This window comes from Nomia melanderi, chromosome 5, assembly GCF_051020985.1.
Source record: "Nomia melanderi isolate GNS246 chromosome 5, iyNomMela1, whole genome shotgun sequence".
Lineage (NCBI taxonomy): Eukaryota > Metazoa > Arthropoda > Insecta > Hymenoptera > Halictidae > Nomia > Nomia melanderi.
The window spans coordinates 16,769,030-16,793,446 of record NC_135003.1 but is presented as its reverse complement, the minus strand read 5'-3'; the positions used below and the strand labels follow the sequence as shown (position 1 = coordinate 16,793,446).

General features: G+C 52.2%; 2 protein-coding genes across 9 annotated transcripts in view; one reads left to right on the top strand and one right to left on the bottom strand.

Moving 5' to 3' along the window:
- Positions 1-70: 70 nt before the first annotated feature.
- On the bottom strand, positions 71-8,262 carry LOC116424509 (protein-lysine N-methyltransferase SMYD4). Its single transcript, XM_031971016.2, has 9 exons — positions 7,719-8,262; positions 7,494-7,638; positions 6,796-6,890; positions 6,412-6,616; positions 6,227-6,348; positions 5,310-5,729; positions 4,690-4,891; positions 4,195-4,410; positions 71-2,849 (listed from the first exon to the last, which is right to left on the bottom strand). The coding sequence occupies exons 1-9, from the start codon at positions 8,077-8,079 to the stop codon at positions 2,546-2,548; spliced, it is 2,070 nt and encodes a 689-aa protein (XP_031826876.2). The 5' UTR covers positions 8,080-8,262; the 3' UTR covers positions 71-2,545.
- LOC116424508 (growth factor receptor-bound protein 14) overlaps positions 1,647-24,417 on the top strand; it is a 33,638-nt gene continuing 10,867 nt past the window's right edge. Inside the window, exons 1-9 of one of the 8 annotated variants that reach the window (XM_076368079.1) lie at positions 2,094-2,215; positions 2,932-3,072; positions 14,261-14,686; positions 15,016-15,236; positions 15,612-15,771; positions 16,488-16,618; positions 17,143-17,235; positions 17,309-17,440; positions 20,859-20,888. In XM_076368079.1, coding sequence (XP_076224194.1) covers positions 3,054-3,072; positions 14,261-14,686; positions 15,016-15,236; positions 15,612-15,771; positions 16,488-16,618; positions 17,143-17,235; positions 17,309-17,440; positions 20,859-20,888 — 1,212 coding nt within the window. In that variant the 5' untranslated portion in view covers positions 2,094-2,215; positions 2,932-3,053. Of the gene's footprint in view, positions 2,216-2,931; positions 3,073-10,255; positions 11,085-11,362; positions 11,738-13,115; positions 14,085-14,260; positions 14,687-15,015; positions 15,237-15,611; positions 15,772-16,487; positions 16,619-17,142; positions 17,236-17,308; positions 17,441-20,858; positions 20,889-24,417 lie in introns of those variants that run through there. The other 7 variants (XM_031971007.2, XM_031971008.2, XM_031971011.2 and 4 more) reach the window with 7 other exon arrangements.

Below are 24,417 nucleotides of genomic sequence, written 5' to 3'. Positions count from 1 at the left end.
GTTTTCTTTTTTTTCTTTCTTTCTTTCGTTTCTGGTTTTTTTGATTGTACCACGGGCATATCAGATCAGGTTTCCTTTGTTTCTGTTTGTCGTCGTTGTTTGTTGTTATCGTCGTTTCCTCCGTCGTTGTCGCATACGTTAACAAAACGCATATTTTTTTTTTTCGGTGAAACGATCCGTACTTATTCTCACTCCATCTGTACTCGCGATAAGATTTTCGAGGTTTGCGAGAAGCAAAAGCGATGGGGGTAGAGGGGGGGGACAAGGAAAACCGAAATTGCGAGGAGAGTGTGCGGTGGGCGAGTGTTTAGTACCGAGTGGGAGAGGGCGAGGCGCGGTCGCGTTACTTCCGCGGTCGATTGGTACATTCGAGTGAAATGAACGTTTCGCGATAGAAACGATTTTTGTAGAAGACCGGCGCACCGGTCACGTGCGTGCGCCACGCGAATCGTCGTTTGTTTTCTCCGTTCTGTCGTCGCGATCTCGCCGGCGCTCCCGCCAGGTACGAACCGGTGAGGGAAACGAAGTAAAAAAAAGAAAAAAAAAATAGAAAGAAAGATACGTCGTCGGTGACGAGGGGAAAGAATGAAAAAGAGCCGAGAAAGAAAGTAACGCTTAGAATGCAAATATTGTAATTGAATGCGAAAAAAGAACAATGCATGTGTTGAAAGTGAATATCGAAGTAAAAGAAAAAAAAAATGACGAAACAGCACGAGCAAAGAAGGATATCGAGGTACTCAAGGTACCGAGGTACGCGCGAGAATTACATGTAACATGCTGTATCGGAGGCAATCGCGCTCGTTCGGTTCGTCGGGTCGCCGAACGGTCGACGACGATTCCGACCGGCGTTCGTCGCGACCGCCCAGGTGAATCGATCGTCGGTCCGATCGTCGTCGCCCGGCGCGGGGTCCGCGATCAGGGAAGCGAGCGTTCGCGACGCGCGTATCGTCGTACGTTTACCGGAGAATGTCCAGGCTTCGCTCGCTTCTCCGGTAAACGACCGCGGGACGAGGTCGCGCCGCGAACGCGCACCGCTTCGCGACAGTCAATTAATTCGAAATCGCGTCCCGAGCGCGGTAACATCGTCATCGGGTCTGCGCCGCGTTGCGAAATGAACCGGACAACGAACGTGACCCGGCCGGACGGAGCGAACGGGCGCCGCTCGCCTCTCGGAAAGATACCTTGGCAGCTGCAAATCGGAGACGGTTCGCCGCGCGCTCGCGTGGCCGAACGGTTGTTCGGTAATTGCATCCCTGTTCTTGTTCTCCCTTCCCGAAAGCCCCGTCCTCGTCCCGATCCCTGTTCCCGTCCTCGACTCCTCTTCCTTTTCTCTTCAGCGAAACAACCCAATGACCGATCCTTCCAACCCAGTGAATTTTGTACCAAAACGCGAAACTTCGAAAAGCTAATTTCATATACGGAATTTAATTTTTTCACGAAACATATGCATTATAAAAAATAAATGCCAAAAAAATCGCAAAATCGAAGAACCGAATATAGACTGCATTTCAATTTCCTTGCACAGTCTCAACGAGATCGCTCGTCTCTTGTTACCTGCGCGCAGTTTTTCAGTGTCCCTTGGACAGATGTCGGTTTCTTTTTGTTCTTTTCTTTTCTCTCTCTCTTCTCTCTGTCCCTCTGTCTCTCTGTTTCTCTCTCTTTTTATCTTTTCGAGCGTTTTGAGTCGATCAAAGGACTGGCGCTGGTATTACGCAACGCCGGTACCGCGCGCGTAAGTCGTCTAACGTCGCGACGGAGTGTGCGCGGTCTCCCTCTTTGATTTGCTCGATTTCTTTGAAACACTTTCCAAGAAGATTACGACGGACGCGTTTAAGTTTGCGTCACTCTGTCGGGTTCGCGCGAATTCGACTCGATGAACGGACTCGTCCGGAAGGAGAGGTTCGCGCGAACGTCGTCCTCCGTTCGAGTAGAATCGGAGCGCTATCGGTTTAAACTGGAAGCTCGATCCAGATCGAGGTAACTTTCAACGGCGACGCGAACGCAAAATATACGATGCGAAACAATCGGTAAACGTAAATGAAAAATCGAGTGGCGAATGTGACCGCGATCGCGGACGAGAAGGTAGATGTGAACGCGGACGTGAACGGCGATAACTTCGATCAGCTTCGGGAATAATGGATCATCGATCGACGACGCATATCCTTCTCGCTGGCTGACGTGATCGAGGAAAGGAGAGCACCGTGGGATACGAAAGGTAAGTATCCACGCGTATCAACCCATTCTGCCCCATTTCACTAATACTTTCTTTCACGCAAGTATCCTCCCGTTGTACTCGTACAAATACATATATTTATTAAACAAAACGTTCAGCGATACCTCCGAGAAATATATTCTTTAAGCATGTTCTCGACAAGGAACGAGCGTTTTCTTCGATTTAGAGTCGCTCACGGGACATAATGGGTTCTCTGCAACCTCGGTTCGTAAGAATCACAGGCCGGGATCGTCGTCCACGCTGGTCGGAAGCTCAAGGTGAATCCTCTGCGTTGTTACTAAAAGAAAGTCTCGATCCCCGTTTCGGTGTCGGTTACCAAACGTTTCCGGCGTCCGCCATGCACGCGCTGGCCGCTATCTCCGCCAAGTGCGTGTCCCTGTGAGGCGGCGCCGCTATCCGGTGAAACGTTCTCGCCGCCTCGAGGAACGCTTTCAGAGCCTTCTCGGGCTGCTCCTCCTCCATCGCCGCGAATCCTCGCTGGTACAAGTCCTCGCACTCGCGCAGCGTCGCGAGCGGCTCGCGCAAGTCGACCTTCCGCCGACAGCCCGCGCATTCCACCGGGTTTCCCGCTTCCTTCGGCTGTCGGTGGAGCTTCTTGCATCCTTCCGTGGGACATCTGCGACGACAAATGCCGGTGAAATTCGGTTGGCAAGTAGGTTTTACATTACTCTTCGTGTAACACGTGAAAATTGTTTTAGGTGCGGACGGCTGGCGTCGTGTCACGACGCGAGGGCGCCGGTGTGCTTGGGAATTAGGGTGACTGCGCGGAGAAGTCGAGTGCCCGGAGAAGCGCGAAAGAAGAGTGCTCGGGACTGTGAGAATGAGACGTGAAAATGCAGGTATACGTGACCGAGTGAATCTTGGCTATGGACGAAAGGTCGAGTGAGAGGGATGCGAGCGAGAGGGGTGCGAGTGCAAGGGAGAAACAGCGAACGGGGGTGAGAGTTAAAAGCGAGTGGAAACGCGCGAGCGGGCCGATTTTTCGGGTGAGTTAGCCGGCGAGCGGTTGTGCCAGTCTATTGTTCCGCGTTGCTATTGTCGTGATCTTTTTGTTATTCTCTCGCCTTGCTACTGTTAGTCACACTGTTGTTTTTGTCGTGAACTGTGAGTTCTCGCGATCGATGGATCTCCGAACGAAAGCTTCCTGCGTTACGGTATGAACGTGGGGAAAGTGGAGGTCTGCAGGTAAGCGGAATCGCGAGGAGCTTGTGGGACTTTTCTTGAAGCCAAGAACCGAAGGAGATATATAGTACCTCCTCTTAATCATTAATTAAAGAATTGTAGTTTGATACGCTGGAGACATCGATTCAGACACCATAATGTGGTTATTATATTAACCCTTTGCACTCGAGAGGCGACTCCAAGTCGCATGATGATTTGATGCAGCAAAATTATAAACTTTAGTATTTACCATTAACCCTTGTATACATCAATAGGTGAAATATTAAAATAAAATAGCTTTGGTACCTAATTTATGTATGATTTCTTGTTAAATTTAGTTTAGAGAATGCTGTCTACATCTAATTAGAAGGTATAGAATACTTTAAGTGAAAAACTTTCGAGTGCAAAGGGTTAAATATTTCTATATATTCCAAGTTACCGCCAGGAAATACGGTAAAATCGTTACAGCGCAATCGTCGAGTCGAGCGGCGCACAGCGCAAGCGTCGCCGGTCTCCGGCGAAATGCAGCTGGTGACAAGGAATTTTCGTGGAAAGTCGTGAACGGAAAGTTGCGCGTGTTCTTCCCGCCGACGCAATCTCGGCCGACTTTTAAAAAGCAATCGATAACCCCTCGTAGCCCGCGCTTATCGCGTTCCACGATTGCTCTCGCGACTTAGCTGAACGCGCCCTAGCCGCAGTCTTCCCACCTTTGAAGAGCGCGTCGCGGCGTACGCGACGACTGCTCTCGGATGCGTCTCGTCGGCCGACGGAACGGGAGAAAGGGTAGAGGGAAGGCCTACCTCAGCCTCGCGTCGTCGTTGCTCATGGTCTCGAAGCGAGGCCAGTTCTCTCGGCAAGCCGTGCACTCGCACCTGAACCAATACCTCCCTGCCAAGGTTCGTTGTCGTTCTTCTAACGTCCTCTTGGTGAAGATAGGCTCGTAGTTCTCGGCGACCATGTCTCCGACGCGCAAACTGCGGATCGCTCTGATCACGATGGAACGACCGACGAAGTACCTGTGGAAGCAAACCATAACTCGATCCTCTCTTAGTAAAATTTACTTGTGAGAGCTGTAAGCGTGGATTCACTACGATTTAAATTGGTCTATATTTTAATTTAGGTATCACTGAATCAGCTGCTTTATGCAGTTGACACTAGATTTACGGAACGAGTCAATTTCTCTCTTAACACTAGGATCACCGAGTAAACCGTCTTTGTAAAATTTGTGAAAGCTGTAAGCGTGGATTCATTACGATTTCAACTGAAAACGGAAAGAATGATCCCAGGAAAATCACCTGGTCACCGCCGGATAGCAGTCATGGTTGAACCGAGCCACCGTCGGGTAAATCGCTACTCCGATGTAAACTGGTCTGCTGCCTCGGAACCGGTGATCCTTGCCCGGCCGAGTCTCGAACACCTCGTGAGCGTTGAACTGCAGCAGCTGAAGGTGTCTGAGCAGCAGCCCGGCTACAGCGATTTCCGGCTCCGTCGGTGGTTCTGGAACGCAACGAAATTTATCCGTCGTGCTCTGCGTCTGACAAGCAGATGACTTATGGCTCTGTTGACAATGATCCTCCGTTTTCGACGAAATGAGCTTCAAGTATACGCGTTACTGTAATAAGACGACGAATGATATTACCATAATAAAGTACAAGTCATTCCAAAAACAATGAAAGAAAAAGTAATCGTCCTATTACAGTAGCATACAATAGCCCTTTGCACTCGGAAGTTTTACACTAGAAATATTTGAACATTTTCTGATGAGATAAAGACGTTCCCTCCCTCTCGAAGGGTTAAAACTCGTTTTCAAAAGTGTCAAAAAAGCCACGAAGGTCTCTCATTGCTAGATACTACGCCATGCATTTTTCGAAAACAGATTTTTCTATCCGACCCTCTCCTTATAACAATGGTGTACCTTTTTCATCCAGTTTCGAGTCGCCGAAGAAGCCGACCGTCCGCAGACACTCCAGAAGAAACGCCGCCATTAAAGACCTTTCGAAAAAGTCCCTCGCCGATCTTTGCTTCTCGTGCGCTACCAGCTGGTAGGCGCGCAGGTCGAGGCCTGCGTCCTGCTCGGCGTCGGTTTCCGGTTGGTCCTTCCGGTACCGAGAATCGCGCAGCATCTTCCTCCTCATTCGCCGTTTGGCTGACTTGCCCAGCTTCGTCCGCGGTTCCGTTATTGGTGCCGTTTCCGGGGGACTCGGCTGCTCCGTCGTGTCTTCGGTTTTCTCGCAATTCCGTTGACGCAACGCGCGACAAATGTTTCCGCACTCGGCTGGACCGGACTGCGTGACCATTCGCAGACTGAGCATGCTGAGAGCGCTCATTCCTGAGCCTGAAGTCGAAACAGAAATGGCTGACGCGTTCACTGCTGAATTTTGATTTGTATTGCTTGTCTCATAGCGATGGTGAATGGTATTAGGATCGATGATGGTTCGTTTGGCTTTAGTTGTTACGTAACGTTATTGTCTAGTTAGGTTATTAGAGGATGTTCATCGACATTAACCCTTTGCGGTCCGAAGTGCTCTTGGTTTCTCACTTTGAGGTTCACGTCGTTAGTTCATTCAATTACAGCTTAATATGACGCTCTATTTATTTATTCAAGAATATTTGGGAATGAAATGTTACCTTTAAATGGTACAATTGTGATACTACGAATAAATATAGAAATAATTGTTAAAAGGTAGAGGTTGCATAAAATAGAATGTCGAGTCTGACATAGGACTGCTGAGGGTTAACCCTTTGCACTCGAGAGGTGACCCACAGTCACTCGATTCGATACAAAATTGTAAAATTTGATGTTCAACATTAATCTTTCTATAGGATAATTACCTATTAGCAGCGCGAGAATTTTGCACTCGTACTTGTGGTAGCTCGCGAGTGCCGCGTCGCGGCAAGCTTGACCGCAGAATGCGACGCTGCTGCAATCCGGACAGCCTATCGGCACCCTCAATCTAGAAGGTTCGAGGTGTCTTTGAAATCTGTCGATCGGATGAAAAGAATCGAACGTTCCTCACCTGGAAAAACAATGGTGGCAATGAGTGCCGAAGAATTCGGGCAAGAGGCAAGCCGCGAGCGGCGGCTCGACCACTAAAGTGTCCCCAGGAACGATCTCCTCGATCGCGACGGCTTGCTTGCCTGCTGTGGCCGTCTCCTGCACGTCCAGCAATGACGAGGCACCCGGCAGCCTTGGATTCTCGCCACCGCTTAGTCGAGGTAACTCTGCAGCGAAATCAAGATTGGGTCGTTAACCGACTGACCAAGAGATTCAACGAGGAAACTCGGGAAAGCGATAATGATGAGGATTGAGTCGTTCGAGGATTGTCCGAGAGAATTGTGGCTAAAGCGTGAATTAGTTCGAATGGTGAATCTTGACGAGTCGATTGCGACGAGAAACGTACGTTTCCTTGGATAGAAGCAGCGCGACGAAGGAACGAGGCTGAGGCACGTTTCGCTCGGTGGCAACTGACCCTCCTCTTTGCTCGTGTGATTTGCTCTGAAAACGCGAGAAAGGAGAAAGGTTTGCGAGCTTCCTTGCTACCAAGAGTTCGAAGACTTGGAGACTTTGAAACTTTAAGATCTCGAAGTTCAATGCTTCAAAACCTTTAAGATTTGGACACTCTGAAACTTCAAGATCTCAAGGTTCAAGGCTTCAAAACCTTTAACATTTGAAGATTGAAACTTCAAGATCTCAAGGTTCAAGGCTTTGAAACCTTTAAGATTTGGGGACTCTGAAACTTCGAGATCTCAAGGTTCAAGGCTTCAAAATCTTTAAGATTTGAAGACTCTGAAATTTCAAGACCTCAAAGCTTAATACTTCAAAACCTTTAAAACCTGGAGACTTCGAAACTTCAAGACCTTAAGGTTCAAGGCTTCAAAACCTTCAAGATTTGGAGACTCTGAAACTTCAAGACCTTAAAGCTTAATACTTCAAAACCTTTAAAACCTGGAGACTTCGTAACTTCAAGGCTTCAAAGCTCTTAACACTCTTAGCCTATCTACTCCTCCTCAAAATGATTCAAACACCAACAATTTCAATAAAACCATTTCCAAAATCGAAATCTAACTGCCATCTCCATCTCCAAATAAATCAACTCACCGGGATCGTTCCGGGAACCTGACTTCCTCAGCCAGCTTGACATCCTCCAAAGCAAGGGCGTGCTCCTTCATCTGCCTGAGTACCTCCGACCTCCCGATCAGCGCTTTCGGCAAGGAGAGTCCATCGTCGACCGATTCGCACTTTCCTGAAAGGGAAATCGAGAAGCGACGGTTTCAGTGGTCCACTTGGGCAACCGGCGATCCAGTGAAACGAGGAAACAAAGACCTGGCATCGGCGCGCGAAGAACGGCTTGACTCAGCAGTAAAAGAGCTTTCTCCAGATCCCCGGCGGCCATTGCTTCCAGGCCCTGGCACCTGCTCGCCTTGGACGCGCGCGCGTCCTTCGGCCTGTACAGGACCTTCGTCCTGCGCAGCGTCCCCAGCACGGTGTCCTTAATCTTGTTATCCGTGAAGACGGTCCGCATGCGAGCCTCGTCGTCGCTCAGCCGGCCGAACACCTTCGAGATCCAAGCTTCGCCGGCGACCTGCGCGACGCACTCGCTGAACTCTTGGAAGAACCCTTTCTTCCCGGAGCGCACCGTCTCCAACGAGCACAAGGTCCTGTAAAAGTCCTCCGAGGTCTCCATGGCGCGACTACTTCCGCTCGGCTTCCCGGACGACTTCTTCCGACACGTCGCAACGCGAATTTGTACCTCGACGCTTCTCGACTGTTCTGATCGCCGAGCGACGAGCGTTGCACCGGGCCGAATGCCGACGAGAGAATACAGAATCCGCGAACCAATTCGCGGTGTTCGCTACCGGTCGAATAAAATTAGACGAAGCTCGCGGCGCTATTTTCAGCGACGCACTTCGCGCGTTGGACGCCGCGCCTGACCGCGGTGATCGGCCGCGAGCTGAAATCTGGACCTTCGTTGACGCAAGTGCTTCCGTTTCCTTTCGCGTTGAGTCTCTTAACACTGAATCTAGTAGTTCGATTGAGGTTTTGAAATTTCTCTATAGAAACTCGGAGAGTGTATCTATTGCTATGATTGATTTGTAATTGAATTTGCATATTGGATCTTCTTTAGCAATTTCTTAGAGAATCCTTGTTGTCCTTTGAACCCTTTGCACTCGAGAGGTGATACTCGCCAATTGATTTCACACTGTGAAACTATAAAATTTGATATTTAACCCTTTGAACTTTGTAGGCTTCAACATTGCACCAGTTATATTAAATATTTGAATGAATATTAAAGAAACTAGCCTAAAGTTATTAGATGTTCCACACCTTCAAATTTTGCATTGAGAAGGAAAATAAAAGATCGAAGAAATGTTATTTCTCATTTCCGCTAATACTATAAAAATTAGTTGCAGTTGCTGATAGATTACAAAACAACCTGTAGTGCTAAGGGTTAATATTATACCTTACATAACGCATCAATTTGAGAAATATTCGAACAAAATATTTCAGAAAATTTCTCGTCGAGTTTCACAAAATATACTCTCTATCTCATCAGAAGACGTTAAAATATTTCTAATGAAATATTCCTATATATTTCTATAAATTCTAATGAACGACGAAATCAATCATTTTGACCTGTCTAGTTTCGCGTGAGCACATTGGTAATAAATCAGAGACGGCTTCCCTAGACCTAGAGACTAAACTAGGGACAACTCGAACGCGTTGGTTCTTCAATTCATCGCTTCCTCTCTTCCCCCATCGTCGCGAGCTTATTCCTGCAACTGAATAAACTTGCTACGCGTCGGCTGCGATAAATGCGCAGTGAACACCGCGCCACTAACCTTTTAGCCACGGCGGGTCTAGCCGCGAAGCTATGCCTCTGCACGGAGAGGTTTGACGCGGTCTGCATATCATAAATGTAATATCACCGCGATTTCAGACTGATAGAATTTTCCACTGTATAATCACGTTAGACTAGACTATAACGTGCACGACTATCGCCGCCAGGGAAAGAGTTGTGCCGCAATATTGGCGCGCCGTTCGAAAAGCTGATACACGCGGGCGCTACTACTAAAACGTGAATATTCGATGAATAGGCTTTGAAACTAACTCGAAGGGAAATCAAAAGTGCACTGAGGAATGAAACTAATATTTAATATTCAATTTCGTATAATGCCTCGATACGTAAAATATTGGAATAGTTTTGTTCAATACGTGAAATATTGTAATATTAAATTTTATAATTTCACTGCGTCAGATCAAGTGACTGAGGGTCACTGTAATACAATAATTAGATTATACAGGAACGCATAGTATAATGATTATTGTTAATCGGTTACAGGACTTCGACGTCGACCTTCAGTTCCCCGAAAAGTCTATGGAATCACTGAAAAAGCTGATACCTACAGAAGTCAGTATAACAGCGAACAGTATCAAAAAGGTTAACACTAGATTTACGTGCATTTATTGTGTACTTCACTCTATTATCCCTAAAAGAATTGATGCTCGTTTATTTAGATCGTGGAAACTGGAGATTTGATAGTAGGTAATTCGGCGTAAAAATTTACAAAATAATATTTCTAAGATCCAATCCGCGTGAATTCGACGCGGTCCGTAAACCTAGCGTCAAACGCATCGCGATCGCGAGGCGTCGATCGGTCCTCGGAGTTTGAAAGCGTGGACGCGCTCCCGCTAGAATCGAGCGTGCGTCGGAGAAGCTTTCCGGTTGCATCGACCGTCGAGTTTCCCCGCGATCTCTCGGGAAAACGGAGGGAAGAGGATGCGGAAAGCCGGAGTGGGGGCTCCGTTGGTGACCAGGAGTCTCGGCCGCGGCGTTTTACGTCGGCGACGACGTAGGCCGGAACACGTGGTTCCGTGGCCGCGGTCGAGTCGCTGGATAATGCGACGGGCGGCGCGGCGCGGCGCGGCGCTGTGCGGTGCGGTGCGGTGCGGTGCGGTGCGGCGCGGCGCGGCGAGACGCGAGTTTGTCCCGTGTGATTCGACCGCGGTGCTTTCAGTTTTGCGACGGAGATCGCAGTCGTCGCGTGCCGCTCGCACGACGGACCGCCACGACTCGCGACGGATCACCGGTTCGCCGACACGTCCGCTGTCACGTCCGCTGTCGTGCCCGTCTCCACGGTGTCCGACGACGTCCGGACCGGCCGTCGGGCAAGAGAAGGTCGCCCGGGGCGTCGCGAGCGCGGGCATAGTGCGCCCGATTCGCGGAGGAGAAGGACTATTCGCGCGATAAATCGTGGGAACGACGATAACGGCAAAGAAAAAAGGCGAGCTCGTCGAAGCGCGGTTGGATTCGAGTATCTTCGAGTGACGTAAGTCGAGCCCGAGCCGCGGACGCGTCGCTTTCCCGTCGACCAATGGGTGCGCGAGGCTCGCGGCGTGCGCGGGAGTTTGACGTGGTGGTCACCGATGACCGGCACCAGAGATCCCGTCGGTTCCCTGCCGTCCATGGATTTCAGTCGATTCCTACGCGGACGTCGGTCGTTCGCGTCGCTGGGCTCTAACGCGATCGTTATGCTCGCCGTTCGCTGATAATAGGAGTCTGGTCTCGGAGTACGCGTCTTCGAGTGGATTCTCGCGTGAAAACCGAATACCCGTGGTCGCCGACGATCGGCGCTGTTGGATCGCTTGGGAACGATCGCAGTAGGCCGTCGAATATGCTCGGTAACGTGAGTAAGTAGATAACAGTGCAACGCAAGTATTACGATGTCGAATAATTAGTGCGTCTGTTCGTCTCCGCCGCGAAGCAGCGCGCGATACGCGAGGCTAGGCCCGGATCTTCGATAGGAACGTCGGCGACGAAGGAACCAACACCGATTCCCACCGACGCGTCTGTCCGAACGGTTTCCCACGGTGCGACCGCGCGGACCTAGCTTCTCCGATCGTTCGATTTGCAGATTGCACGTTGCGCTCCGATAGATACCGCTTCCTCGATGATCGCTCGCGATGAATCAGCTCGGCGTACAAAGGCGTCGTCGAGAGTAACGGCGCGCCGGACGGCGAGGAGCGTGTCGCCGGCGGCGGAACGCGCGTGAAACGTACGTGAAACGATCAGTCGTTTCGACCGTCGGCGGCCTATCGACCTCCGACTCCTATTTAATCCGAAACAATTGACTTTCGCCGCCTACGTTGATCGGTTCTCCGTCCAGCGATAAATCAAGACGGGGCGGGTGCATCCGTCCCGCGAAGCGACGCTGCGCGACATAGTGCTCCGCGCTGGCAACGCACCGGTCGCGCTCGACGGTTCTTCGCGCGCGCGCGCGTCTTTCGGTTTGAAACGCTCGTTTCCGAGAACGTTACTCGTTGAACGACGTGTCGGAGTGGTGGTAAATAATATAAATTAATTAATTATTCTCTTTGAATCGAATGTAATATTCTGTCGGTGGTCACACTTCAGAAACATACGGTAGAACATGACTATCATTGTCTTATGAATCAATGGCTAAGTAATTACACCATAGTTGAGAAGTTAGTTAAAGGGCTAACGACAGTAACGTTGGATTCTCGCTCGACCGCCGAACGTGGAGGTAACGAAAGCATACGAAAAGGCAACGTTGCCTCTCAGATCTCGAAATATTGGGCTTCCTGCATCGGTGCTGGATATTCCGAAGCGCACCTCGACGGTGAATCCCTTAACGATCGCGGATCGCTCGCGATTGCTCCGTTTCCTTTTATTTCTTCCTCGTTCTCTCGGCATTTCCCGCACGCTTTCCCCTCGTTGCTCGCCGATGAAAAATTATTAGTCATCCGAACGTTCCGTCGAACCCGCGGATGCATCGGCCGGCGTCGACGCTCGTACGCGTCCCACGTGCAGATGTCGCGGACGCGTTCGCTGCACGGGTCGGACGCGTCGGAGCCGTGAAACACGCGAGATAGATGTGGAGGGCGCAGCGCGCGACACGCAACACGCGACACGCGTACACCAGCGACCATTACGTACCTTTGCGCGACCAATTTAGACACGTGCCGTCAATTTAGAGGCGAGTTAACCTTCGTTAGCCTCGCCACGATTCGGTAACTATGCGAAAAAAGCTGTACTTTTATTTCGATTCTCGATGCTTACGCGCCTCGAACGGCCTCTCGCCGGCGTCCGTCGATACTGGCCGCAAGTTCGACAGATCGACGGGTGAAAAGTACTCGAGGGAATCCTGCTTCTGCGAGAATCACGCCGATCTCGTCGCGACGCGAGTCTCTTCATTCGGATCGGTTTCCGATAGAATCTCCATCGGTAAAAGCAAGCGAAAGCTAACGAATGAAGCCAATAACGAATGCATCAAATGATTTATGAACTCTGCGATTATTCGAGTCGTAGACGCTTCTCGGATTATTAAAAAAATTCACGCGAATTTAATTGACGTTGGAGCGTCTATGGAAGAATTTCGGGAAGCCAATTCCATTGATTCGCAGTTTCAATGCTAAATGAATGAATGTACGAAGCACAGATAAGTTCCGCCGATTAAACGAATCTGCAATAACGCATGTAACACGATTGACGTGAGCTGACACGAGGAAAGTATCGCGCGGCGGTCGGCGGAAGACGCACGCTCTCGTACGAACGGTACCGTTCGCGACCAACCTTGCTCGCGACATTTGATCCGCGTCGCGTAACTCTGCCTCCGTGTTGCTCGTCTCGTCGATGACGATCGATCGATACCAACGGACATAAGAAAAACTCTCGGGTGTCTCGATCGGCGAGATTACCATTGGATTTCATTCGCCGATCGTCTACCGCTTCGTCATCCCAGCCGGACGGCTTCGGGACGAACGTTTCCGCGATATTCCGTGGCAACGGCGAGCGATCACGCGATCGGTTCCCGATCTATCCTTCGGCGACGCGGGCCGCGGATCGCCTCGCTTTCGATTTTCCTCGTCGAGGGCACGAGCGGACGGAGGAACGAACGATTCGACGCGAAAGTATCGATGCTCGGACGTGTCGCGGAAACGAACAAGACGCTGAATTAACGCCGCTTATGCGTGACCAGCGTCCGAGCGGTCGTTGCGTAACGATCGTGCAACGACCTTGCAACGAGATCGAATCGTTCTTTCCTTCGAACGGTGCGATCGGGATTGAAACGTCGACGGCGGAAAGGCGGGGAACGTCCGCGGCCGTTTCGGGAAAGCGAACGAACGAAGGGACGGCGGGCACGCCGCCGAACGGAGAGGAGGATCGAAACGGGACGGCGTATCTCCGGGATTCTCGATTCGTTCGGCACGGTCGTCGGCGTCGCGACTTTCTGCCGCGGCATCGTATCGCCGCAATTTCACGCCGATAACGCCGCATCCACGAGCGCGAAAGGAAATAAGAGTGCGACAACTGCGAAAAGTCGCAACGCCGACAAAATCGGCCGTCCGCATCGAACTTTAGTCAGATAGAGTCCGTCCGTTCGACGATCCGTTCGCGTCCCTGGACTGCGGAGTTCCATGCGAATACGAAGTTATGGGAATGGAATTAGAGATATAGAATTATATATAGTCTTTCCCGGGAGTAAAATGAGTAATATCTATAGTTTAGGTGTAAAAATTTCTTCCTATTGCATTCTGCGCAACGTTGCTTTTTCCAATTCCTCATGAGTACGAAACCAGTCCAGGGATCGGTTCAACATTGGTAGTCTTCTAACGGTGGAACTAAAAGATTGGACACTCGTGATAGCTTCTGTCGTAGCCAAAGAAAAGGTACAGCTGCTTTTTAGAATCCTCTGTTTCCAACGAGTGACGTTAATTAAGACCCAACCGAGACCTAACTAGAGCTACCAAGACATGAGACACTTGTGATTGCTACTTCCTAGCGAAAGAGAAGGTATCGCGAAAGTCCTCCATTTTCGACTAACGAAAGACACGTTTTGTTTCAGAATCGTCAGATATGCTGCAAAGCTTGACGTTCGTCGGTGCCAACCGGTTCGACGATGATTCCCGGGACCGCGCGAACGTCTCTGACCGCTTGTCGACCGGTCAGTGCGATCTTCAGGGCGCACAGCTGCCCGGCCGAACGGAGAAGCCGAGGGGAAGCAACGGCGCGTCGAGGAACGTGACGATGACAACGGCGACGTCGACGTCGACGTCGACGGCTGCGCAGGCGACGACGCCGACGGAGACACCGACGTCCACGGCGAGGGAACAGGAGTCCGCCGTGGCCACGGACGAGCGGCCGATCTACAGCGAGTGGTTCCTCGCGAGCTGCGCGGAGCTGGCGAGTTACGGCGAGCAGAGCCACGACAGAGGAAACACCGCGACAACCTGGCTGTTTCAGGTTCGTCGGCGATGTTCGAACATTTGCAGTAAGTCCGACACTTTAACTTCGGGATCGCTGCGATCGCGATCGGTACGGCGTCGCGAAACCGCCGGAGCGCGTCTTCTGTCGGAGAGGACGTCGAATGGCTTTGTAGCTTCTGCTCGTTGTCTTTTTTTCGAAGGAAGGACGGGGAAGGAGGAGACGATGCGAAGAAGAGGAAAACTTCGTTCGATAAGATCGATCGAACGATACGCTTCGAGTCGAAGCGAATGATTCGCTTACGGCGCAACTCGCGATTCCTCGGATTTACAGTGTGGAATTTCGAACGCCGCTCGTCGATGATTCCGCCGCAACGTTAATTTTCCCGTGTTGCAGATTGGCTGCCGAAGGTGTGCTCTTGCCTGGAGAACGGCGTCGCGATCCCTCGGTTCTCCGGCCGGTCCGTGACCCGAGTCGGGAGCTACGAGAGATTCGGCTCCCTGGGCACCGACGTTTTGGAATTCGGCCGTGCGATCCCGTCGACGGCGGGAACGGCGACGGCGAAGGCGTGCGCGACGAACGGACACCGGTGCGACGATAGCAACGGCGTTGGTCGAGTGAGTGATTGATCTTGTGATCGGGAATGTTCCTAGAAAAAGGTCGCACGAGCCAAATAACTGAGTTCGCCGAGTTGAAAGCTTTGGTGTTAGTTTCTGCGATATATTGTTCGAATTGATAATCGAGTGGCTTTTGAAAATGAAATTTGAGAACTATGTTTGAGGGTTAATTAACTCGGTCGATTTATTCGGAAAATATCCATACATAGAGACCAGTTCTCGTAGATCTGTAGATTAACGGTAGAACTACCGAGCGTTGAGTATTGTACTCTTCTCGAAAATCATTTCAGACGGTAGTTCTAGTGTCAAAGAAGCGTGCTCAGTTGCTCTGTTGCTCGACGATCGTCTTGAAAATACTCCGGTTCTCTCGTCCAGGTGATGGAATTGCACTTCCACAACGACGACGACACGTGGTGCAGCTTGCTCGTCGAAGACAAGCTCCGCGCGGACGACGCGTGCCGGCTGCTCAAAACGAAGAGGAGCGTCTCCGGAGTCGCCTGGTCGATCGTGGAAGAATGGCCGGAGCTGGGAATCGGTGAGAGGGTAGCCCGGTAGACGCGCGGTACACACGCGGCGCGGCGCGACGCGATCGGTCATCCGGTTCGCGCGATTTCGATCAGCGTCGAAATCGTCCGATCCGATGATCAGCGACGGGCGTTCGAATCTCAGCTTCGAAACGATTCGCAGTTCAATGCCGCGACAATTCGAGTCGCTTCGAATACAATTCGATCTCACAAACCTGTCCAAAGTCTTGGAAAGATTCGAAATCTTGGAAGCCTCGAACGTCAGGCCTCAGAGGCTTCTGGGATCGTTCAAGATTCTCAAGATCCATCGAATCATTCGAGACTTCCACGATTTCGAGTCTTCTCAAGACTTACAACAGGTCGAATAGAATCTTATTCGAAGTAATTCGAGCCTTTCGTCACGGATTCGAAACGATTCGAGATGCCTCGAGGCCCGTCGCCGTTGATGACTCGCGCGGCGCGCGAGCTCGACCTCGCCTCCGGCTTCTCGCGAGCCCGAGACTTCCCGACGGTTTAACCGCGCGCGGCATTCGAAGCAGGAACTGATCGAGTTGGACGGAACGTAGGTCCAGGGATCCAGGTATCCAGGGACCCGGGGATTCGGAGACTCGGAGATCGCGGCAAGCTCGAGGTTCGAGCTCGGGTTTTCGCGCGTCGTCCTCGAATGATCGGTCGCGTTTCACGGAATCAATGTTATCTGGTATCGCGCGTCGAATCGGTTTCGCAGAGCGTACTCTGGAAGACCACGAAGACGTCGCAGCCGTGCACAGAGACATGAAAGTGTTCGCGGCTCGGTTCCGTAGCAAGTTCCTCTTTCGAATGGACTACCTCAAGTACGAGTTCTTCGTGGATCCAAAGGTGAGTAACAGAAAATTCAACAGTTCTCTCCCCTCGAACAGATGTCTCTTTTAGAAACTTAGCCCTTTGCACTTCAGAAGTTTTTCATTAGAAGTACTCAACATCTTTTAATCAAATACCAACGACATTCTTTCAAACTGACTTAACGAGGAATCGCACATAAAATAAAGAGGCTATAATTTTGCTGTGTCAAATCAGTTGACTGAGAGACGCCTACGGAGTGCAAAGGGTTAGAAGAGCAATAAGGAATCGAACTGTATCTTTATTCCAAGTAGAACTCTCCTTCCGACATTGAATTTTAGAAGCGTTGCATGCATCGCAAAATTCGGCGAACGTCCATTGTTACGGTGCTCTCGATCGATAACCGACCGACGTCAGTTGCGACTTTACCGACGGATCGGCCTCGTACCTTCCGTTGATGAAATCGTCCGCCCGCTCTTTGCTACCGCGAAAACTAAACCGAAACGAACCAGTGAAAAGGAAAAGAATGTATTCTAATCGAACCGACGTTGAATCTGTTCCAGCAATTCTTTCCGTCCGACATGGCCACGTTCCCTATTGCCGACGTAACCGTGAACGACGGAGGAACGTTGATCGACGAGGAAAGCGCTTTACGAGTAAGAATCAGGATCGAACGCAATTTCTCCCATGGAAAACCTCTGTACTCAAGACTCGTTTCTTCGATTGCAGAATTACCTGCTCCAAGACAACGCGCAGTGCCCGCAAGTGTTGAGCTTGGCGTGGGTGCGGAACGGATACTTCGACGCTTGGAGGAAAATGTATCTGTTGCTGCGGAACAGAAAGCTATACGTGGCCAAAAAGGTAACTGGCGGATCGCGCGCGGAACGTTCGATTTTCCGCTTTCTCGTCGCCTTTTACGCGATACCAATGATTCACGGTCCGCGGGATCGGTTCTATCCCCGAAGGTGCGTTTTATCACCTTGTTTTCTACGCGAGGAAAGGCGTCGATACAGAGCCACGCGTGCACGCACGCATCGCGAAAAGCGGTTTAATCGTCGAGCGTTACGCGGCTCGCACGCTCGCGCGCACTTTTCCAAGCTATTTCTCCTAGCCGCTTTCACCGACCGCGATGCGTTTTTACCGCTATCGCCAGCTCGCAATCGCTCTCGTCGCAACCTCGCAACATCGCAAGTTGGCGACTCTTGCAACTTTGCAACGTCGCGACCATTTCTCCTCCCACCTCCACCCTGTGGCGTGTCCCTTCTTTTTCCTTTATTCCTTCGCCTGCTCCTATCCCTTGCTCCTTTCCCTTTACCCTTATCCCCCTGTTCCTGGAAGACATTTCCTGTTCTTCGAACACGTTTCGAGCGTCCGTCGTTCATCGTGACAAAAGTCAAAAACCACCGAGAAAGAGGCACGCCGTAAGGCTGCAAAAGCTACGCTCGCCGACGCGCCTCGCTACTGTTAGAGACTCGACGTCCAGAGAGACGATGTACGATCAAGCGAAAGGTTCTCCGCTGTGGTTCGCTCGTTTCGATCGGTTCCGAGTGACGATTAATGAATAGTAAATTAGCGTCGCGAATAAGGTGAGAAGCGAGCAATCAGGCCCAATCATGGCTCCGATGCTTTCACCGTGAGTCGCGTTTGATGTACCGTCCGTCCCGATGTTCCGGATCAACGATCATCGACGGTTTTTCGCTGTTCCGCCGGACAGTTAAAAACCGTCGGTGATCGTTGACTCGGTACACGATGCATGCACGCTGTACATCGAGAGCGTGTTTCCACGCGCACCGGTGTCGGTGCGTCTTCGACCCCTGACGAAGCCGACTGCAACGATGGCGAAACGTCGGGATAGCGTTACCAGCGGGCACGGCTCACACCCGAAAGCCTCGATCCGGCGGAATCATCGGCACGTTTCTCAGGCTAGCCCATCCAGTGATTTTCCTACGGTACACCGGTACCTCCCGATGACTCGCCGGCGAGTCCATCCGAAACGGCGAACGGCGAGCGAGCGACGGTAATCGCGATACCAGCGACGCGAGCTTGTTCGCAGGTAAGACAAAGGTGTAAAACGAGCCGCGCGACGCGCGTGACACACATTCGCGGCGATAGAGCTATTCTGCTAGGAACACCGCTCTTTGGGTCGTCGACCTACCGATTCCCTTCACCTCCCCGGCCCACCCCACTCCTCGGCCGACCGCTCCTCTTTTTCTCCTCCTCCTCTGTTCCCTTTTCTCCTCTCTTCTCCTCTCCTTGCTGCTAATCAGCTCGCCTCGCCTTTTCTTTTCCAGTTCTTCCTCTTCCTTTTCTACTTTGCCCGTTTTCGCGGCGAGTCCGCAACGCCTCGCGCCAGTCCGCCGCCTCGCGCAGCTCCGCTCTGCTACGTCGCGGTTTCCTCTGCGAGGCTCTCGTTCTCCCGCAGCTTGAATGCTATTTCAGTCGGAATCGTACGCACGTTCTTATTAGAATCGAGCCTCCGTCGGTTTCGCATGGATTTCATATACGATTCCCGTGGCGTTCGTTCTATTGGGAATCGCCTAGCGTCGCCGGTTGCCGCGAATGTTCCATTCTAGCGGCGTTCGGTTGACCGTATCGCGCTCGCCGGTAACGAGCTCCCATTCGTCGCACCTGCGCCGACGAAACCTCGCGAACCTCGACCTCTCCTGTTGCTACCTGTTTTCTCCTCGTACTCCTCTTCTTCATCGTGCAGCGATTGAAGCGAGTGATAGGGCGATAGGGAAAAAGGAACAAGAGAGTGTCCAGGATCTGTTGGTAAACCCGCCGGTATAGGTCCCCCGGCTCGTGTTGAAACTTGTTGCGATGCATGCATCGGCTCCCAGGTTTCAGCAACTGACGTCACACGACAGACCGAGAAGGTTGCGTGAAACATAGGAATCAACGCATGCATCGCAACACGTTTTAATGCGTGTAGAGGGCTCGAGGCTTTCTAGCAGATCCCCTATCTTAGCAAGGACGGTTTCATGGAAAATTACGGAAGGTTTGTATAGTCTAACGTGCAGAGAATTAAGTAGGAACAGGAATATTTTGTAGATCCTTGCTGTCCTCTTCTAGTAGCCGATTTGGAGACTTCTTCTTCATTTCGTCCTCGTCTTCTTCATCCTCTGCTTCATCTTCTTTTATATCCTCCTTCTCCTCTACTTCTTCATCCTCTTCTATATCCTGCTCATCCTCTGCTTTCTCTACTTCATCCTCTTCTATATCCTGCTCATCCTCTGCTTTCTCTACTTCATCCTCTTCTATATCCTTCTCTTCATCCTCTGTTTCTTCATCTTTTATATCCTTCGCTTCCTCTACTTCTTCATCTTCTCATATATCCTTCTCTTCATCCTCTGCTTCGTCATCGTTTATATCCCTTTACTCCTCTACTTCTTCATCCTCTGCTTCCTCTGCGTCATCCTTTTCTATATCCGCCTCCTCATCCTCTGCTTCCTCTGCGTTATCCTTTTCTATATCCTTCTCTTCATCCTCTGCTCCCTCTACTTCATCCTCTTCTATATCCTCTTCATCCTCCGCTCCATCTTCCTCTTCGTCTTCTCGATCCACTTCCCCCGTCGCCGTCCGGTTCTCCGGTCTCCTGGCTCTGTCAGGAATCGGGCGGCACCGAATGTTCGGTTCCGGAACGGTAGTTTCGGCGACAACCGGATACTCGGTTCCCGGGGACGTCCCGAAAACGCAGCAGCCCCGGCTCGACAGTTTCGATCGGCACGGTTTACCATCGCAGTCGCCGTTGCTGTCGCCGTCACCGGTGCGATTGAGGCGAGCTCGGCCGGCAGCCGGCTGTCACCTTCGATCCAGCTTCTCCCTCCCGCTAACCCTTTCAACTCCCCCAATTCCGTCGTCCCCGTCCCTTTTTTCTCTCCGTTCAGGGTGCCGGGCAAACACAATACGTTTTCGCAACACGGAACGTTACGCGACCCGACCTCCGTTGCATCCACGTCATTGTTCGCGTTCGTGACGCGTGACGAGCCGCGAACGGTCTGCGTTTTCATTCTCGTTTTCGTTCTCGTTCTCGTTCTCGTTCTCGATTCCGTCTGGGTTAGCCGGCGCGCGGTCCTTCGTCGATCGATGGGTCTCCCGATCGAAAATTCGAGCTCCCCTTTCGAAAATCCTGCCGACCCGTTCGCATTTCGCTCTAAGAAACCGCGCCCGTTCGTTTGTATTCGACGTTGATGGATCAAACACTCCGTTTCCCTATTAAATAAACTCTAATCTACAAATCTAATCTAGAAGTCTACAAATCATTTCTCTCTGCTTTCAGATGAACGTCCTATCGAAGAAGCAGCTACCGGTAAGTAAGCTAGCTGGGATATCCGGGACGAATATCCGGCGAAAGCGTCCTACTCGGTGGTCGGTGTTATCGCAGGGCTGCGTTTCCTCGTCAACGTCTCCCGTTGAATATTTCTCACGCTCGCCACTATTCGAAACGAAAGACTCGTCTGGCAAAAATAAAGAAAACGCGTGCATCGTCCCGTCGATCGCTCGACGATCGAGTCGCGTTCGGAAAGACGCGCGCGTTCTCGGTCCGCGCGGACGGAGTCGAACGGCAGGAACCGGAAGAAAGGAAGGAAGGAAGGAAGGAAGGAAGGAAGGAAAGAGGAGAAAACCCGCCGCGCCGTGCCGCGCGGGACCGATTTAGACTTCACACGAGTTTAGTGGGTTAGGGTATTTAGAGTAGCATGCGCGCGGCTGTCTTCTGGCGGCCGGCCAAATCCCACGGATTTCCCGAGCGCGTAACCATCGTTTTTAGCGCTATCGGTTGAAATACACGGACATCTCGTCTGATAGGTCGGTCGTTTCTCTTCATCCTTGGTCCGCGAGTCCCGCGTCGCGATCGAGGCTCGGAACTCCTCCGGCTGGGAACAGGACTCGAACCGGGCAAGGGCTCCCTCGCCGATCGATCCACTCGGTTTTCGGAGAGTCGGGCTGCGGTTAGAGCAGCGAGGTGAGCGTCGCGGTAAAATCAAACGGACTTGAATGCATGTGTTCGTAGTGCACCGCCGAGCAATATAAATAACGGAGCAGCCAGAGGCGACGACGTTCGCGTCCGACGTGGCGATCGACGCGATCGAAGTGTCGCGATTCATCGGGATACCGTCCGTTCGTCGTGGAACCTTGATTAATCGGCTCGACCAACGCTCGGGACAAGTGGGGAACACCTTCGAGGAACATTCGCGAAATCGGCCCTGCGCGTATACCCTAAGCCACAGCTCCAACCCGAACCATCGAGTCGGCGAGCGAGACTTCGACCGATCTAGCTCGCGAAGAACAGCAACCCAGTTAATCAAGGTTCTACCGCATTTCGCTCCCCGCAGCTCCCGCTCCCCGCTTCGCTATGACTCACTCTCGGATCAAACCGATAAACTCCGCTTCGGGAATGTTTCCAGCTTCTACGTCCACAGAACACTTAACCCCTTCCTCCCGCATACAGCTCCAGCAGCCTGTGCTCTTCATTTACCGCAGCCAGCTCGTACCGCGCGCCGCGTCCGCACGACCCGTCTCCCACCCCCTCGAGCCCCCGTCCTCCCGGATCGGGCCCCGCGACGGTCCCCTGCCCGCGACCGCTTACGCGTGCCATCGGGAACGTCACGAACAGCTGAAAACCGGCGAGGCGTCTTCTCCTCCGCGACGAGATCCTCCGTCCCATCTGATCGGAAGCGGTCTCGCGCCCCCAGGAACACCTAAAGTCCGTCCGTCCGTCCGTCGGTCGGTCGATCGGGAAAGGGTCGAGCGGCCAGCTGATTCGCGAAAGTTCGCGAGAGAGAGAGGCTCGCCCGGCAGCTGCGCTTCGATCGTCGCCGCCGTCACCGACGACGCCGACGCCGCCACCTCCGCCGGGGAACCAGCTGACCGGCTCGCTCGGCTGTTTCCGCGCGGCGTTTCGGCTGCCGTCGGATCTTTGTCCGGCGCGACGCACGAGGGTACCGGCGAGCGAGCGAGCGAGCGAACGAGCGGGCGAGAGCAGCGGGCCGTCCCGTCGTCAGTTGTCGACTCGACGCCGTTGGGAGGCGATGCGCGCGCGCGCCTCCAACGCCCGTACCGTCGTCGTCGTCGCCGACGTCGCCGTCCTCTGAATCGCGACCGGCCGCATCGACGCCGATCGGTCGTGGCGTCGCGACGTCGCGGCAGCCTTACGTAACCCGTTCGTCTGCCCATTGGGAAACAGCTGTGGATCGTGCAAGAAGATCGGCGTCGTCGCGCAGTCTGCCGGTACATCTAGCTTTCTCTCTTTCTCTTTCTCTCTCTCTTTCTCTCTCTCTTTTACACGCATAAGCTATCTGTCTTTTTTCTTTCTCTCCCTGCCTCGCTCTGCCTCCCCTTCCGCCCTCCTTTTCGCCGGAATAACCCCTTCCTTCTTTCCTCCCCCGACCGAGCAGCCCTCTCCTCGCTCCGTCGTCCGCTCGTCCTCTCGCGCCGTCGGCACCGGCACCGTCGACGCCGTCCAGAAGGGAACCAGCGAATGCAGGGAATCGTACGACGAAACGTCCGACGACGAGCCGGTCGCTCCGGAGACGGGGAATTCGCGGGGTCGACGAGGAAACGCTGATTTCGATTGGCTTTCCGTCGCGAGGATTTCCACGGACGGAGGAATCGTCGGCGACCGGTCGATCGCGACGATAACGTTCGCCGAGGATACGTCGCGGCTTCGTCGCGCTCCGAGCGCGCCCTTGGTCCGGTCGTGTTGGTTCGGTACCGACGCGAACGCCGGAAGATACTCGGTTCGCGGAAACACCGGCGGAATTGATCGACTCCGCTCCTGCGGCGGGATACCGTCGTCGACGTCGTTATCGGTCACCAGTGCTGCCCGCGACTGGATTCCCCTCTCGCGCGTTCGCCGATAAATGGGTTCGGAATGCGTCGAAAAGAGCGAGTAAGTTCGACGTCGAGATCGGGCACCGATTAGGGTACGTCTCTCGAGATTCGTGAAAAGAGGAACCGAAGGAATCGAGGAGGACGACGGATAGAGACGGGATCGCCGCACGGGGAACATAATTTCCATCGTTTCCACAATTTCCACGACGATCGATTGCCGGCGGGCCGCCGCTGCACCGCTCGACGGGGAAACGTTGCAGCGGAAAAGCTGAATCGCGGAGAAAGCGCTGGCTCGTCGGAACGCGGACCGCGGAACATCGAAAGCGTCGCGGCGCGCGGCGAGCCGTGCTCGTTCGAACACCGCGGTGTGCCCGACTCGATTATCCGGGATAATAGCCGGACAAATTCGACGCGATAATCGAACAAAAAGAACCGCATGTGCGAACGCGCGACGAAAAAACGAGTACGTGCTCGGAAATCTAAACGTTGTTACATGCTCTCGCTACGTGACTCATTGTGTGTTCCGACAATCGGCGGTTTAGATAACCGGTACTCGGGTAATCGGCGTTCCGTATTCGGCACGGCCGCGGCACCTCGATCAACCGTTGTTTTCCATCGTTCGGAGTCTTGTTCGACACTCGAACCGTTTCCGGTTTCTTCTCGCGATGAATGATTCTTTGGGAAATTAGTAGACGAGCTGATTTGCCGATGGAGATCTGTAGAAACCTTGGTAGCACTTTTGGAGCTTCCATAGAGAAATTTTGAGAGTCTAGCAGTTTATACTTAATTTTGATTAGACTGTGCTTAAATTTTGAGTTTCAACCCCTTGGTTCATAATTTCTTTCTCAACTCTGATACAGCTACTTTGTCATTAATAATTCTTTGTCATAATAATTAATAATTCACTGGAAAAAGAGAAAAATCCTGATAGAAACCTCGATAACTGCACTTTTCGAGCTTCCACAGAGAAATTTCGAGAGTCTAGCAATTTATACTCAATTTCAATT